General features: G+C 39.1%; 1 protein-coding gene across 1 annotated transcript in view; it reads right to left on the reverse strand.

Annotated features, from left to right (window-relative positions):
• PRSS12 (serine protease 12) overlaps positions 1–14,457 on the reverse strand; it is a 47,730-nt gene extending 33,273 nt beyond the window's left edge. The window contains exons 1-3 of the mRNA XM_083367031.1: positions 14,024–14,457; positions 5,852–5,990; positions 2,586–2,764 (exon numbers count right to left, since the gene is read on the reverse strand). Coding sequence (XP_083223157.1) covers positions 2,586–2,764; positions 5,852–5,990; positions 14,024–14,420 — 715 coding nt within the window. The 5' untranslated portion in view covers positions 14,421–14,457. The remainder of the gene's footprint in view (positions 1–2,585; positions 2,765–5,851; positions 5,991–14,023) is intronic.
• Between the last annotated feature and the right edge of the window lie 4,271 nt (positions 14,458–18,728).

Raw genomic sequence — 18,728 nt, forward strand, 5'->3', positions numbered from 1 at the left:
GTAATGCTTCCAATTGCCATGGCCAATGACAAGCCTAATTGAGAGGGAATATAGTAATATAATATAGTGGAATTCATTGCTAGCTCCATCTAAGATTAAGCAAGATTTTAAAAAGGCTACCAGGTAGGAAAAAACATCTGTCTACAGAACTCTATGTATCTTTCATTCTAGCCCTCTTCAAGTGACCTTTTAAATCAACTCTATTAAAGGAGCCCTCTTAAAAAGAACAATGAAGCCTTTTTGAAATATGTTTTTCCAGTTCTACATACATTTAAAAAGAGCTTTTTAAAAAGAGCCTTTATAGCATAATTCTGTTAAAAAGGAAAGAAATACCAAAAAAGCCATAACATTTCTAATCTCTGTGCAGCTTCTGTACAAAAATATGATTCCAACTGGATATTTTAAATATTAACAATCAACTGGCAGTCAAAAAGTGTTCCATTTGGGACTTAGGAAGAAGTAAGGCATGCATTTTTGCAAAAGGTGACAAATTGCCACACCAGCAAGTATTTTTGGCCTACGCAAGTATATACATACATACCATATTACATGCCTTGACTATCAAGGCATCACTCTCAAATGATAGGCATGTCTTTCTAGCAGCTGCTCCGTAACATGATCTCATACTTGAATCAGCTTCACAAGAATTCCACTTTTATTGAATAATAGTGTGCAAATTCAGAATTCGATGGGAAATCCTACTTCTTTGTAAACTCTAGGTTTTGTTTCTAAGAGGTCCCATAGCATTCTGATTTGAACTTTTTTTCTTTAGACATCAAAAATAAAAACCTGTGCTAATCACAATTTGTTTTTCTTAGAGATATCCATGGGCAATTAGGAGGCTCATTGTGATCTACACTGATTCACTGTGCCTAAGCAATGTCAACTAGTGAGACATTTTTTCCCCTATGTCATGATAAACATGTGAGGGAGGAATGCAGGCAATCAAATATGTTGATGGACAATCAAACTCTTGACAGAAAGTAGAAAGCACCAACGTATTTACACAATAGGAAGTGGAGGGGTTTTTTTTGGAAACAATAACAATAAAGTCTACAAAAGTACGCTGATGATACCCAGCTTTTTATTTCGACCCCAAACCACCCCAGTGATGCCCTCGACGTGATGTCCCGTTGCCTGGAAGCGGTTCGGGTCTGGATGGGGAGGAACAGACTTCAACTCAACCCCGACAAGACTGAGTGGCTGTGCATACTGGCATCCTGGGATATTCAGAATATCCCATCTCTTTCTATGGGGGGTGAGCTATTACCCCCGTAGATAGGGCTCGCAACTGGGAGTCCTCCTAGATTCATGGCTTACTTTGGAAGATCACATAGTGGCTGTGACTAAGGGGGCCTTCGCCCAGGTTCGCCTGGTGCGCCAGTTGCGGCCCTATCTAGACTGGGATGACTTATGTACGGTCACTCACGCGCTCGTGACCTCTCGTCTAGACTACTGCAACGCTCTCTACATGGGGCTGCCCTTGAAGACCACTCGGCTCCAACTGGTACAGAATGCAGCCGTGAGAGTTGTGTTGGGACTCTCCCGATACTCCCATGTTACACCTCTGCTCCGTGAGCTGCATTGGCTCCCAGTTGTCTTCCGGGTGAGGTTCAAGGTGCTGGTATTGACCTACAAAGCCCTACATGGCATGGGTCCGGAATACCTTGGGGAGCACCTGCGGCCGGCATCAACTTCCCTCCGCCCAATACGCTCCCACAGAGAGGGCCTCCTCAGGGTGCCACCGGTCAAAGAATGCCGACTGGTGGCCCCCAGGGGGAGGGCGTTCTCTGTGGGTGTGCCGGATTTATGGAACCGTCTTCCGGTTGAGCTCCCGATGGCGCCCGACCTTCGCTCCTTCTGGTGCGATCTAAAGACGTATCTCTTTGAACAAGCTGGCCTGGCCTGATGGGATGGGGTTGGGTTTTTATTACTTTTAAATGTGTTTTAACCTATTGTAAGAGTTGTGGGCATTTTGTTTAATCTTCTTTAATTTTTGTATTTTGTCTTTTTAACATGTATTGCCCTGTTCACCGCCCTGAGTCCTTCGGGAGAAGGGCGGTATACAAATAAAATTAATAATAATAATAATAATAATAATAATAATAATAATAATAATAATAATAATAATATTCTCCAGATGGGGAAAAACATTTGAAGTAAATAGCACACAAAACATAAAGCCCATTATTTTTTTAATAGAGTGGGCACTCAAAATCAAACTGAATACTGAAGTATAAAAATTACCGGAAGAGGAAGACTATGGTACTTTGAGTTTCATAAAGAAGACTACTCCCAAAGAAAATTCTCTTCTTATTCCTTAAAATGAAACTACTGCATTTTAGCATGGTGTACGTGCTGATGGTATCATTCAGAATTAACTTATTTTAGACTTTCTTGGTGTGGCATTTCCCCTAAATTACATAATTATTAACCCCAACATATCTAGAGGGTACCATACTCAAGAAGACTGATTTAAACATTATCAGTAATTTTCTACTATGTAATCGTCCATCACATCTTCCTGTATGATATTGCTGTTTGCACAGTGTAAGACTAAATGATGTTTCTTGTTTCTTTTTTACCATGGGAAAAGCTACACGTGACAGCAGCTGCCATATTCTGGGAACACATTTGACCTTGCCAAATAGTTTTTTCACATAGCATGATGTTTTCTTCATTGCCATGGCAATGCACATTGCTCCAATGTACAGGAATAAGGCCTGATCCAGAAAATAGGACGTGCTTTGCTGTACCTCTCTCCCTATGGAAAGAACAACAAATATAAATCATGAAAAAGAAAACCAAGATAATTACAAACTCTTTGTTAGTACTTTATTCCACGCTAAATATTACATGTTTTTCCCTAATCCACAAAATATCACAGAAACATCAAGTAGCTATGGGACCACTGCAAGCCAAAGTACAGGTTCAAAGTGCAACTAAATTGTTTTCAGAATTTCACCAAACAGTAATTTCTTTAGTGAGTTCCAAAACTGCTTTTTAAACTAAGTTAGTGAATGAATACCTCTGTGAATACCATGGACAGCTGAGAGGACAATCAAATAGATTATTGAACAAACCAACCCATAGCTGTCACTCAAGGCACAAATGATTGGACTCAAATTATCCTACTTAGGGCACATTATGTGAAAACCTAGCTTTCTGGAGAAGGTTCTAATGAACAGAAAGATGGGAGAAAAGAAAAGACAACAACAAGGTGGATAGACCCAATAATGGTGGTGATGGGGTGCTGTTGTAATAGCTGAAGGACCAGGTTAGAAAGGATATTTATGTAGTTGCTAAAAGTCAACAATAACTTAATGTCATGTAAACATTAATACATTAGATATAAAATCCAATTATATAATGGATTGTTGTCTGAAAATTCATGATAGATGTTATAAAGCAATGCAGAGTCAGGTCAACCAAAACCATTTTTGGTTAACAGTATGGTAGTGATACAATGCATTAAATTATTAAGTCAACAGGAATCACTAAAAATTTCTAAAGTAGTCCCACGTTTTCTGCTGTATCTTGGAACTTAGACCCAAAATACTCTAAGTTCCACTGACTGAATGATATCGTAAAGCTGTGCCAACCACTTTAGGATCTTAAAATTCTCTTGCCTATATTTCTCAGATAAGCAGACAAAGCATTTTCTTTATCTCTTTATTCCTAACTTGTATGTAATATTTTATTTAATTATTTAGGAAATATTTATACACTTCTCCCTACATTACACCTTCAGACAGTTTTCATACTTCTCTGAACCTATCAAACATATCAATGTTTATTAAAAATGCATTGAAAGCACATAGAACAACACAATCTACAACTAATTGCTTCAGAGAATTATACAACAGCACTCATAACATGATATAAGCACCTGCCCATTACAGCAGTTGTATACTTCTTGAAACTTGCTTTTTGGTAAGCATCTATATTATAGTAGGATAACAGTGTTTACCTTTTTTGTGCTACAAATTAATTCAGCTTTTAATGTTAAGTAATTGACTAAAATTTTGAATTATTGAATTATTCAAAAATAATGCTAGCTAAATATAAAAAATAAATTATGTGAGAAAAATTAATACATTTGCTACATAATTTAGGAACATTTGTAAATTAAACTAAAAGATGGTGTAACCAAACTGCTACAGTTTACAACCATAGTAGTCAAATTTCAATACCAAGGAAGTGTCTTCATAGAGATTGGATTTGGGCTGAGCTTGGCAAGTATTGATCCATCCTTTTTAAACAACAGCCCTTAAGAAGTCTGAACATATTTTGTTTAATATTACCTGTGAGATTTCTTGTTCTGTTCACTTCAAAGAATTACAATGTACTTTGGTCTTAAGATTTCTTATTCTCAAAGCACTGTACTACTTGATTGAAACAGACATTCTCCATACAGATAAGGCAAGAATTAACATTGTTTTAGAGATAACCAGTTTAGCTATATAAGACGCAAGCTACCAGTCAAGATCATAAAAGAAAAATTATAGAACTGTGTTTATACTATTTTGCTTTATTTTATCTCTGACTAGTAGCATGAATTAAAATAGGATCTATATATGATCAGCCTTATCTATTCACTAAATTACAAGTTTCTTACATGGGAATCATATCCATGCAGAAAATGGCAAGTACCGTATATACTGCTGTGCATCAAACAGAACAACATATTTAATTTTGTACGTATGGACCAAAAAAGGATATTATGTTCTATTGAAGATTAATTTGTACAGGATTCATATTATTTCTTATACAGAAATTTGCATATATGGGAAATTAGCCATGCAGGCAAGACTGCAGCTTTTCCTTAATCCCTAAGATCCAAATAAGAATTTCAATATTTTTGCTTTAAGCATAATCTATTTTAAAGGGAACTAAAATCAGTGCAGTGTAGACAGAATGAAAAAGAAATGTGCCAACATGAAGGATCCAGAAAAAAAGAGGAAGGACATTTTAAAAAGGACTTGAAGATAATGTAAGCATTTATTTCATTAAAAGTTGAACTTTAGGTTACAATTTTTTTTAGTTTCTATAGAATGGCCATAGAAATACTCTGCATTTTGGATTTCACTGCATCAAATCTATGAATCTCTGTAAGTCTTATCAGAACTGGGCTCCAAAAATCTGGAGTACTATTTGATGAAAACAAATAGACACAGAAAATACCAACTTCTTACTTTCATCTAGATAGATATCCCCTTGTCAAGAGGCAAAGTTTAAATCTTCAGGATTAAAATTTAAGCAGTTTATCCCCTTTACCAAAAGAAAAGAAAAGAAGATTAAAAACTATAAAGGAAGCTTTGAGTCATACTCATTACCTTTAGTAGAACTGCACAGACTAACCTTAAATAAAAAGTAACATCTTTTCAAATTAACATTCTGTTTCACAAGAAATACTGAATCACATTTTAACCTTTCTTAGTAACAATAGTGTATAGCATATTACTTGTTAAAAGTACAGTTACGATTTTTAATGAATTTAAAGTAATCAATGTAATATTAGTCATTAACATTCTAGAAAAGAAGTAATCAATTTATCCATTAATCCATTTATCTAATATAATGATGCAAGCCAGGGCTTTTTTTCTCATAGAATGCTCAGAACGGAGTTCCGGCACCTTTTTTGGATGGAACCTTGTAGGGTAGGGCAAGGCGGGTTGTATAACATGTGTGAGTTCCGGCACCTTTTTCTTTTACAAAAAAAGCACTGATGCAAGCTATGTTTCAGGCACTGTAGCAGATGAGAAATTTGGAAGTAACTGCCTTTGTATTTACAAATGATGTGGAAAAACTTCCAAAAATAGTGTTATTTAGTCAACATTAATTTACTTACCCAAGTTCAAGTTGTTGACATATCACTGAAGCATCAGCATTATCCCAGTGGTCACTGCAGATTGTTCCCCATAATCCATTTAGATATATTTCAACTGTGCCTTCAAACTCATTTCTGCCACCTTTAAGTCTTACTGATCCTGTTTAGTTTTGTCAAAAAAAAGTGAATTTATTTCAGAGATTATGGTAATATAGTCATTACAAACTATGAACAAAAATTATGCCACATTTAGAAAGAAAACAGCTTCTGTGTGGCATTTATTTTTTGAGTGATCCGAAAGAGGCGTGTTGAACCAAAATATATAAATGATATAAGCATACCCTTGCTCTAGAATGGTTTATGTCACTTTTTGTTACAGTCAAACCTGGTTCTCTTTCCGGATCTGAGGTTTGTCATTAAAACTGCTTGGGCATCAAAAGTCAATCAGTTCATTCAGATTCTCCTAGACCAGGAGTGTCAAACTGCTGGCCCGTGGGCCGGATGCATCATGGCGAAACCATGTCCACCCCATTGCCGGCAATGGGGGGAAAAAGGCGCGATACGTTGCGACACATCATGTGACATTGCAAGTTTGACACCCCTGTTCTAGACCATTTCAGCTTCTCTATCATTTCATTGTCATGCCATTGGGATGATATGAACATTACTTAAGGTATGTTTTATAATCAATCTATCCAATAGAAATATTTTAATGCAACTGCAGTTAATGTGTCAATGTGTTCACTATGGACATTTTTTTTCCAAATTTGGGCAGCTGTAGCAAAGTTAGTACTATATTATCATTGTAGGCACTACCAAAAGATGACTATTATTATGAAACTTGGCCTATTCCACAAATGGATACCAAAATGAGTAGGTCAATCAAATAATACTAATTTATTAGAAAGCAAACTGATGACACTCCTATTACCCTTCCATCTTATTTCTTTCATTCTTTTGAGCAGGTGTAGCACACAGAAAAACTCCAGAAGCATCCTAAAATACAGATGATGGTAAAGGCTTATTTTTCATTATTATATGTCAATTTCTAGTTTTTGTGCATTTAGCAGAATCTTTTAGAAAGGTAAAGCCAGCTGCAGGAAATAGACGAGACTGCCGAGGTTCTAAGATTACAAATATCTGACAGGCACAACATTACCACTCCTAGTAAATCTAAAAGATGTTTTTCCACGAGTCAACTGAACTGTCTTGTTTTTCTTTGAAGATGTTTCACTTCTCATCCAAGAAGCTTCTTCAGCTCTTACTGGATGGTGGGGAATGGAGCTGAAGAAGGTTCTTGGATGAGAAGAAGCTTCCATTCAGATCTGAAGAAGCTTCTTGGATGAGAAGTGAAACGTCTTCAAAGAAAAGTTGTCTTGTGAAAAAAGCATCTTTGGGATAACTATGACCTGGATGACTGAGAATCTCCATAGACTCCTAGTGAATGCAATTACTTCCTAAAAGCTCAAAACATCCATTACAGTCACTTATACAAAAAAAACCAGCATAACAAAATAACAACAGACAATACTTAATAAAATTAGTAAATGTCTTATGGACTAGTTTTTGCATAAATGAGGTTAACCATTATTGAGATATGGACTTATTACAGAAAATGTATTGTTTGTAATCTAGCTACTTTATTGCTCCCAGTAGCTAGACTGAAGTTCAGAAGAGTGTAGACTAGGGATTTCAAGTAGTTACAGAGATATCCTTGATGGTATTTCTCTCTAGCCCGTTTAGTAACTGTTGTGATTAAGGCATACAGGTAAAGAAATATCAACTTCATAAAACTATTCCTTTCTTATAAACATTTCAAAAGTCTGTGTATGATTGCTTTGCCTCTCATTTATTGTCATTAGATTTCAAGGAATTAGAAAACAGTTTATTTAACTTATTCATGACTCAAAAGTTATAGGAGTTTATTTCAAGCAAAACAATGTATTTATTCATGTCTGACCACAAGCAGATCACGTGAATTTATGGAATGTATAAATTCTTGGAATGAAGCAAACAAGTGCTTAAATTGTAAGATCTAGATTACTGAATAAACAATTGTCAAATATGGAAAGCTCCAAATACAGTACATACAAATAAGAAGTTCTTAATGTCAGTCTGACATTGTGGGATATTTTCTAAATTAATTAACATTTGTGTTTTTAAATATGCTTTTCTTGTCCAGTATAGGCTAGTGTTGTCCACCAATCTTATATGGAATGGGCATAAGTGAATATTATTTTTCAGAATACTGTATGGCAGATAAAATATGAATACCTCACCTTTAAAAGATTTAGCTGTATATATCAATTATCAATGTTAAAAATTATCAGAGTGAACTGAGAAAAAAGTTAAAGACACTTAGCCTTCTCCTCTTTTATGATAGCTACAAAATGGACACATATTGGCTAATGTCATTGTCCAGGACTCAGACTGTGACTCTGGAGAAGCTGCTCCAACTGAACCAATGAAATGTCAGACCCAGGAGACGCCAAGCCTTGAGTCAAACTGGCTGATCAAATACAGGCACTATTAGAACAGCTGAAGCAATCAGATTATGTTGTATGGGCTCCAAGCTCTCCTGTGAATACAATGGAGATCACAGCAAAGATGCTCAGTGCTGCTCAAGAGAGTAAATCTACAGCTGGCTGTAGCCTGCTTTAAGAGGCAGTCCCGATTCATGTTCTCAATTGGATTTTCTGATTTCCTGCTCTGGTATGTTGTTTCTGTGAATCATTCTCATGAAACTCTGACCTTGGATTGACTAAGAAACCTGAGTTAGCTCTCTGAATTTGGCATGGATTTTGACTACTTTTCTGTAGGCTTCTGTTGACAGCAAAACCACCCAGGCAAGCTTTCTTTTCAAGAAATGTACATTTCTTCTCTTGTCTATTATTTGCTCAACCTTGATTACATTGTTTTCCTCATGTAACAACTGTGTGTGAGAATGTGAGATCAGAAATGGGACAGCTAAAGTTTATCTGAGTATGGTTTTCATTAAGACCTTCCTATCCTTGGGCCATGATGTTGTCATAATTGGCACCAATAGATTTTTTTTTAATACCTGAAACATCAAGTATCTCACAGCTAGTACATTAGCTTTGTACATCAGCTAGTACATTCATTAGCTTTGTTTCTTTTTTTTGAACCTTAACTAGCACTTTTCTGTCTTTTAAGATCTATACCCATCAATCTATCCATTAATTCTACTTAGCTCAAAATGTACTAATTAGAGGTAGAAAGTCTTTCTAGAAGCAGCATGTTCTATAATTCAAAGATGGACCAATGTTGTATTTCCTTTATATAAAATATAGGCAAGATGTAGCCTTTCAGATGTTACTACGCAACTATTTTCATCATTAATGCTTGTTGTAATAGCTAGTACTGGTGTGAACTGATACGTGTGTTTTTTTTAAAAAAAAGCCATGTTGACTATTGGAATTTGAAGAAAGATACAAATATGATAAAGTTGCAACAGAAAAAAAAATTCCAGACTACTTTATTTTAGCCCTTAGGCTTTGCTTTGTACAATGGAGATTTAGAGATTATTTTAGGTCATTAGATTAAACCGAGTTGGCCAGCTCCTAACTATGCAAACAAGAAATTTCAGAATACTTTTTACTACATTCCCTTCCTAACTATGTAAAGAATGTAAGTAAGTCATACGCAATTGTGCATTCTATTCACAATTTGTGGATATGGTATCATCCCTTGATGCCATACTGAAAGTTAGGTGAATAGAATAATCCTTATCAAAATGTTAATTACTTTTCAGTTGATTTTCAGCTCCCTTTTACCTTGTTAAATGTATAGTTGTGGCAAATATACTCAGTTTTACAACTGTGCACTGGACTTGAAGAGGAAAAGGTACTTTTGCCTTGCCTGCAATTTCCTACACCCAAAATGACTTTTAGCTGGGACAGCTGCATGTTCCTTACACAAGGCACAGAGTAGTACATTCACAGCCCTGCCTGCTGCAATTTACACTTGCTTTCAACTCTTTAAAGTAATTGTACCTTTTGTAAAGAGTGTAAAGCATACTTCTAGATGTACAACCATTTCAAAGCAAAGAATCTATGTCTATGTGTAATATATTGACATGATTTACAAACATCAGATTTCAGAAGGATCAATGAAATTGATCAAACTGGTCAAAATTCTATATTTACCATTTATTTATATTCAGTGTTACCTGTGCATAAGGGATCATTTAACACTAGGACTCATCTCTATTTTCATGTTGATATTTTCTTTCGATATGCAATTTTTGGCAGACTGCTTCTATGATTTATTTCCTAGAAGCTAGTATTTCTTTGAATCTAGTAATGATCATGTCTAAACTAAGGACACTTCTCTTGTCACTGGAATGATTTCAAAATATGTAGCATCTATTTTCCAGAGGTAAAAAAAGTCTGTAGTGGAGAGAGAATAATAAGGAAAATCTAGATTCTTATTCATGGTAGCTCACTGAGTGATATTACACCAGTTGCTCAACCCAGCCTACCTCACTGGATTGTTCTGTCTGAAAAGAAAAGGTAAAAAATATCATGTTCTTTGACAAATACATAACCTAGAAATAAAATGTCATTTGGAAGGAAATTTTCATAATAGTAGAAAAAATGTTATTATTACTTACTCATATGATAGCTGTGAATGACCAAGCAATATAGCTTTGAGCTAATAACTGAAGTTACCAGATTTAAAATACTTGAAACTGCAAAGCTATCTCCCACACTTCCACTGCTATGTTGCCATTGCAGCATTATGTTCATTCTGCAACCACTGATTATAGAACACATGTGAACTCTATGAATATGTGAACACATACTGTATTCCTTAATTATATTATGTTTTATAAGCCAATACAATATGCATGCTTACTAAGCAGCAGTTGTGTTTGGGGAAAAAAATACTGAAAAAGTACTGGTGCAAATCAAAGCAAAATAAACCCTAGTAAAATCCGAGTTTTACTTAACTGGTTAATATTCATACAAAATGGGGGGGGGGGGGAACAATGAAAAACAAAATGAGAGAAACAAAATGCATGGGAGAGGACTGAAGTAGCTTAGGAAAGAAATGTCTTTTACTTGTCTCAGAATATTGGAATAAGAAATTGCTTTAATGTGTTTATGGAAAGAAATTGCTATAGAAGTTATTTCAAGAAACCATGATTCTATAAATCTGATTTGCATGTGTCTTTCTCTGGACTGCACCCAAACTGAAACTTGAAGTGATCAAGAGCCAATTCATGCAGTATATATTCAGCTTTGCAATAAGACCTCCTTTGGATCAATCCCAAATAGAAGCATCTGATGCCTTCTGTTACCTTTTGGAGAAGCTCTTATTACACTTTCCAATGCAAGCTGAAAGGGGAATTCAGACTAGCACAAATGAGATTTATTCTGTTAACATTAAGTGTTCTGGATGAGGCAAGATGAGATACTATGTATAGGCAAGAGGAAGATGTACAAGAAGAAACTTGCAGCCAATTCTGATATTTTCTAAACATGCTGAAATCACTGGTGTTTATTTATTTATGATTTTCTCCATTCATTTCTTACACATTTCAATTATACCCTTATTTTAAATGGCATCTTTATAGTGTTAGCAGAAAATAATTTTGTGGATCAATGAGACTTTGAAAGCGCAACACATAGACAGACTCAACCATAATTTCAAGTGGGAAACTGAGCATCCTTTCCAACGTGAAATAATAAAGGCAAGATATAAATCACAAAAACTAGAAAATTCCTGGAAGCTTGACATTTAAAAAAAGCAGCCCTCAATGGACACATAGTAATAAACCACATTTACATACCACTCAAAAGAAAAAAGTCAAGAAGAAAACAACACAACCTCTCCAGTAGTCAACACCCAGATAACCAGGGATTAACACCAAATAAACAAGCAGAAAACAATGCCCTAATCAAGGAACTACCAAGGAGAAAATAACATCCCTACAAAAACTGGCAAGGCAAGCTACTATGTATAAACAGAGAGTAAACTGCATGCTAATAAGCACTCATAATGTTACCTAGTTGAATAGGTCTGCAAACAAACACTGAAGCTGAGAGAGCACCAAGGGCATCACAGTTTAACACTGACCATTTTCTTCCATTGGAAATGTGTTTGTAAAACATTAGAGGTAGGTGATATGAGACTAATAATCTTAGCATTTATTTATGATGTACAAAGGACTTAAAGGTTTACATCAAAATACATATGGAGGCACGCCTTTCTTCAACCTGGTACAGAATAAAATGCTCATTTATTAAAAATAAATGAGATGGCACTGAACACAGTTCAGGTGACAAAATGAAGAGCTAGTCTATTTGCATTGAACTCTAAATGCTTAAAGAACTGGCTTTATATGCCAACAGATCACCAGCTGACCCTAGTAACTAAAACCAAATCACTTTTGTCCCTCCTGTTCACTCATTCTCCCTCTGGTATCTTACTAGACCAGATGTAATAAATAAACAAGCCTCAACAAGCAATAATGTCAGGGTTTGTTGGTGCTGTTGCAAGACCAAATAAAACCAGATGCTGCCAAGAAGGGTTTGGGTGAGTAAGCAAATAGTTAGCCACTTATATCTTTCAGACATTTCTTGATGCATGGAACCTCTTATAAAAGCCTCAATATGGAATGGGCTTTTTAATCAACAAATTATTGATTAGGACCTAGAAGGCAAGTCTACAGTGTGGACACCATAAATGACATAGGTGGGCACAACTAGACACCTCGATCTTGAGCAGAAGGGATCTAACAAAACTGTTGGCCAAAGGAGGAAAGATTTTGGGGTTCTCCAAAATTATTCTTATCCCATCCCAGATCTACACTGTATATACATAATCTTTGGAAGAATTGGATTCAAACAAGAGATATACCTCTTGACCCTAGGTAATTAAACGCTTTTAAAAAATGTGTCCCCCAATTCTAGTGACCAAATATAACTGGAGCAACTGGGAGGGAGGGGAGAGAGGTGTTGATCACACTACTGGATGTGTATCTTTCTTCCATTAGGCAGGAACCAACCAGCTCTCTGTTCTCTAGTTTGCATCTCGCAGCATGTTATAAAAAATCTAGCAGCCTTCTTGAAGGAAAGCAAGACTGATTCTAATCACTCCCTGGATAGAGAGTTACTTGAGACTGAGAGGAAACTTATTCTGTGAACACCTACTTTGGAATGTTCCATTGAAACTTTATAATTTATATGCAAAGTCACAAATGTGCACACATGGAAGTGGCATTGAAATATAAACTAGTCACTGACATATGAAATAGACAAAAATGTTACTCATACTTTATCAAAATGCATGTTGGTAGTATCACAAGCAAAAACACTACCTGTGATAGTCAAGTATTGCAAATCAGAGGCCAACTCTACAGATAATGATAAAGCGAGTTCCAGATATCTCTCACTGGTATTTGATAAACCATTGTTTCTCCATCCCTAATGTACATAATTCATCAGCACAAAGGATACTTCAGAGTCTAAGAACAGAGCTTTTGTGTCTTTACATTCGGTCACTAGCCAACATACACATGATAGCCAGAGAGATTAAACAGAATCACATTCAAACACATACAGGAAATAGAAGCAAAAAATCTTTACAGTGAAGGAATTACTGTCCTATCCTGGAAATCTTTCCCTGCAGATTAAATTATTCTAAGCCAGGTGTTCAGCAATGCGGACATAGGCAACTATTCTTCCACTACTAAGAGCATAATTCTGCTCCTGATAAGACTATTAATCCTGCAACATTTTACAGATGAAAAGGAGGACGTTCCTACGGACTGCTGTAGCAAAGATCCGTTTTCTCCTCAATGATCAGACCGGGGCTTTAAAACAGTCACCGCACCGAGAGGATGTCCTCATTGAAAGGCTAAGTTTGCGTCTGTGCGATTTCTCTTGCTTCATTTATTTCTAACTTGATTTCTTATAAAGTCTGCAGAATGAGTTGCAAGCGTTAACTGTAGGCGTCCTAACCCCGATAGGCACGGATCACGCCGCACGCTTTCAGATAAAATATATTCGGGAGAATATATCAGGTGTGGAATATCGCTTCGCCCGAGCGCCAAGTGACCCTTCAGCCGCCCGGACGCGTGCGGGCAAGGGCAGTTCACACGGGCGCCTTAACACCCGTTCCGATCCCGGCAAGACATGACAGCCGGCGCGAAGATCCCGGCCTCACCTTGCCTGCAGTCACAGTAGCCCCAGTCAACCCTGCCGCGGTTGTTCCGGTAGAAGCACCAGGGCCTGCTCCTGCCGTCCGGGTTTCTGCAAAAGTTGCCTTGCCCGCGCAGCCCTTTGCCTTGCGGCGTCCGCTCCAGAAAAGTGGGCACCTCCGCCCAGGGCAAGCAGGCTGCGCCCAACGCCGTCACGTTGACGAAGCGCCCGCCGTTTCTCGGGCAGCCGCCCCCGCCGGCGGGCTGCTGAGGCTGGCGCGGCGGCGGCTTTGGGGCCGGGCCCCGAGGAGCGGCCGAAATAGAAGACGGAGAAGCGAAGCGGCTGGCCGCCGAGCTGCCCGGTTCGGAAAGCTGCCCGGCCAGCAGGAGCGCCGCGGCCAGAAAGAGACGGGCGAAAGTCATGCTGCCAGCTGCGCGCGGTTCGCTCCATCGCCCCTCAGCTGCCGAGCCCGGCCGGGAAGGCGGAGGGCGGAGCCGCACCTCCCGCCGGGTGAACGCGCAGCTCCTCGCCCCCGCCTTCGCTCTCCCAGCTCGCAGCCGCCCCCCCCCCGCCTTCCCGGCGCTCTTTCGGCTCTTCGGCTCCGCTGCAGCCGGAAAGGAGGGGGCGCTTCGCTTTCAGCGCTCGGCGCTCTCCGTCCTCCTAAGGCAGCTGCGCTTGAGGGGCGTTGGCAGCGCTCCCCCCACCAGGGCTTATGCGCCGGGCAAGCTGACCCCCCCCAAACTCGCGGCAGGGTGGGGTGGGGGGTGTCCTTTTTAATTCCGATTGTCCGGATTGTTTAGGACGGTTAAATTAACCGTGGGCAAGGCAGTCCGGTGAGCTCGGTTAACGTTTGCTTGCTGTCTCCCCCCCCCCCCGCTCGTTCCGTTTTTCTCTTTCGCAGCCCGGCTCTTCGCAGATAACTCCGGACAGGTAGAAGAAATTCAGCCGGCACAGCCCAGCCACCCTTCTCTTAAAATCCTACATGGTCAGTGCTTTTTTTGTAAAAGAAAAAGGTGCCGGAACTCACACACGTCATACAACCCGCCTTGCCTACCCTACAAGGTTCCATCCAAAAAAGGTGCCGGAACTCCGTTCTGAGTGTTCTATGACAAAAAAAACACCCTGTACGTGGTTATTTATTTAGCGTATGGCTGGTCACGCACCGAATTAAAAGCACTTCATATTTACAAGTTAGAACAGTTAAAACAATTTTATTATTTTATTTTTTTAAAAAAGAAGCGATTATAAAACCTAAGAGGAAAACAGAAATAACATTTCAAAGTTTAATGTCGAGTTTGGAGATCCAGTCAGTAGCTGCCGTTGTTACGCGGAGGAAGTCCTTAAAATACGTGGTTTGGAAATGCGTGGGGGTGGGTGGGTTGGTTGGTTGGTTACGGAGCGGAGCGCACTTCGGGAGGAAGCAAATGCGTTGCAGGCGCTCAGGAACCAGGCTTGGTGAGTCCCGACAGCGGAGGAGAAACGAGGACTCTCCGGGCCCCCGCCGAAGCCCAGGGTGAAAGACAACAGACCCAGAACCTGAGCGGAGGATTTGCTTGGCCTCCGGGGCTACTACCTGGAGCCTCGAGAGCTTGGAATTGAAGCGATAGGGCGCCGCGAACCGACAGAAGCAGCGCGTCTTTCAATTCTCCAGAAGCTGCATTTTTGGCACACGGGTCTTCATCCTCTTCTGACCAGAGAGCTTATTACTGAGGGCGTCGGAACGCGCGCCAGTGTCTTTTTCGCGGCAACCGGCTTAACGGGGCTGCGGGGGTGTTTTGTTTTGTTTTGGTTATTTTTGGCGAACCGGAGCCCGAGTAGCGGTGCTCGTCGCTTACACTCCAAGGGAAGACGGGAGTTGCCGGCCGTTCATAAGAAACAGCCCCGACCCAGGATTTTGGAAGGAGAGCTGTTCTGCCTCCCGTCTTTCGGTGGCTTGCATTCGCAGACCTTGACTCCCAAAGTCAGGCAGTGAAGAATGTTGGAGGCACCTGTCTGGTGAATCGGGTTTAGTGTTCCCTGGGAACTCAGAACAAGGTTGATTCAGTAAAATGCGGGTACTGATGAAGTTGGGGAAATTCACACATCCCGTCTCCAGGAACTATATGAAATAGACACCTTCACCTAAGAGGAGTTAGGTGGCAAATCTACTACAATTAGTGGAACAGTGCCACCTTTGCCCAAGGCCAGGGGTGGGGAACCTTGGCTCCTTTATGACTTGTGGACTTCAACCCCCACAAGTTGGAGTCCACAAGTCATAAAAGAGCCAAGGTTCCCCACCACTGCCCAAGGCTGAATGGACAGAAAACAACTGGCCTGACATGGACTGTCCGCACAGCACTTTGGTCCTGCTTCTGTTTACTCTGTTTCCAGGTCACATGACTTTCCTCCGGGGTAATGGGCGACATACCTAATAGATTATCGCTTCGTTCTGGATCCAGTGCTCTTCAACATCTTCATCAACTATTTGGATGAGGGGATAGATGGGGAACTCATCAAATTTGCAGATGACACCAAGCTGGCATGAATAGCCAATACTCCAGAAGATAGGCTTAAGATACAGTAGGATCTGGACAGACTCGAACACTGGGCACTATCTAACAAAATGAAATTCAATGGTAAAAAAAGTAAGGTTCTACATTTAGGCAGGAAAAATCAAATGCACAGGTATAGTATAGGTGGTACCTTGCTCGATAGTAGTAACTGTGAGAGGGATCTCGGAGTCTTAGTAGACAATCACTTCAATATGAGCCAGCAGTGTGCTGCAGCTGCCAAAAAAGCCAACACAGTGCTAGGCTGCATTAACAGAGGGATAGAATCAAGATCGCGTGAAGTACTAATACCACTTTACAATGCCTTGGTAAGGCCACACCTGGAATACTGCATCCAGTTTTGGTCACCACGATGTAAAAAAGATGTCAAGACTCTAGAAAGAGTACAGAGAAGAGCAACAAAGATGATTGGGGGACTGGAGGCTAAAACATATAGGGAACGGTTGCTGGAATTGGGTACATGTAGTTTAATGAAGAGAAGGATGAGGAGTGACATGATAGCAGTGTTCCAATATCTCAGGGGCTGGCACAAAGAAGAGGGAGCCAAGCTATTCTCCAAAGCACCTGAAAGCAGGACAAGAAGCAATGGATGGAAACTAGTCAAGGAGAGAAGCAACCTAGAACTAAGGAGAAACTTCCTGACAGAACTAACCAGTGGAACAACCTGCCTCCAGAAGTGGTGAATGCTCCAACACTGGAAGTTTTTAAGAAGAGACTGGACAGCCATTTGTCTGAAATGGTATAGGGTTTCCTGCCTTAGCAGGGGGTTGGACTAGATGACCTCCAAGGTCCCTTCCATCTTCTTCTTCTTCTTCTTCTTCTTCTTCTTCTTCTTCTTCTTCTTCTTCTTCTTCTTCTTCTTCTTCTTCTTCTTCTTCTTCATTATTATTATTATTATTATTATTATTATTATTATTATTATTATTATTATTATTATTATTATTATTATTATTCGTAAGGCTATATTTTGAGGACCCAGCAGAATGAGGTTGCTTGGGCATGTTTATAGTGTGTGTAGGTTGAAGTGGGGAAATTCCAAAGAGGTTTCATAGCTTTTGCTTTATTCATGGCTACTTTCACTGGACCAGTAATTACAAACTTTCAAAATGTTCATATATAGTTTTTTAATTATTTTTTCCATATAGGCAGTCCTTGTTTAGCAACTCACAGAGCACCAAAACCTCTGTATGTTATAGCTTTCACTTTTCCCAAGCAAAAATGTGCAAAACTGTTTGATAAACATACATGCTAACATTCATTTATGCAAAATTATAACTGATCCATAAAGCTGATATGAACCAAAAATACTACAGACATGAGGAAAACTTGCAATGTATACAAAGTATGTATATTAAATTTACAATGGAAAAGCTTTTACTGAATTTGTTTTTGCAGATACATGTAGGCAAAACATTTTCCTTTTGGGCTTGGTGAGCACACTTGTTTTCAAATACTTGAAACAACCATGCTGAGCACACTTGGAATATTGCATTCAGTTTTGATATAAAAAAGAAGTTGAGATTCTAGAAAGTGTGCAGAGAAGAGCAATGAAGATGATTAGGGATCCGGAGACTAAAACATTTGAAGAATGGTTGCAGGAACTGGGACTCTAGTTTAATGAAAAGAAAGAATAGGGGTGACATAATAGTATTCCAATATCTGAGGGCCTGCCACAAAGAGGGGGTCAACCTATTCTCCAAAGCCCCTTAAAGGTAGGACAAGGAAACATCAAGGAGATAACCAACCCTAGAACTAAGGAGAAATTTCCTGGCAGAACAATTAATCAGTGGAATGACTTCCCTCCAGAAGTCACGGGTACTCCAATACTGGAGGTTTTTAAGAAGAAATTGGACAATCATTTGTTCAATCTTGAGCAGGGGTTTGTTTGGTTTAGAAAACCTCCAAGATCCCTTCCAACTCCTGTATACTGTCAAATAATTATGTGTATTGTATGTTAGTGTCTGGGTTAAATGGAAGAAAGTTCACTATTAACCGAGCATTGCCAATTGCCAGAGAACATATTAAATATTCAAAGGGTTAAAAACTGAAAAATGAACTATCATTGTTGTAATTTTAAGATATATTGATTGTTCAATTTTTCTTATTTTCCAATTAATCTCTCTTTTGTTATCAAATTGCGGACTCCTAACAAAGGCCACATAGCTCTGAGTAAAGCCAGTG

Source organism: Vipera ursinii (genome assembly GCF_947247035.1).
Source record: "Vipera ursinii genome assembly, chromosome: 7".
In the NCBI taxonomy this organism is placed as follows: domain Eukaryota; kingdom Metazoa; phylum Chordata; class Lepidosauria; order Squamata; family Viperidae; genus Vipera; species Vipera ursinii.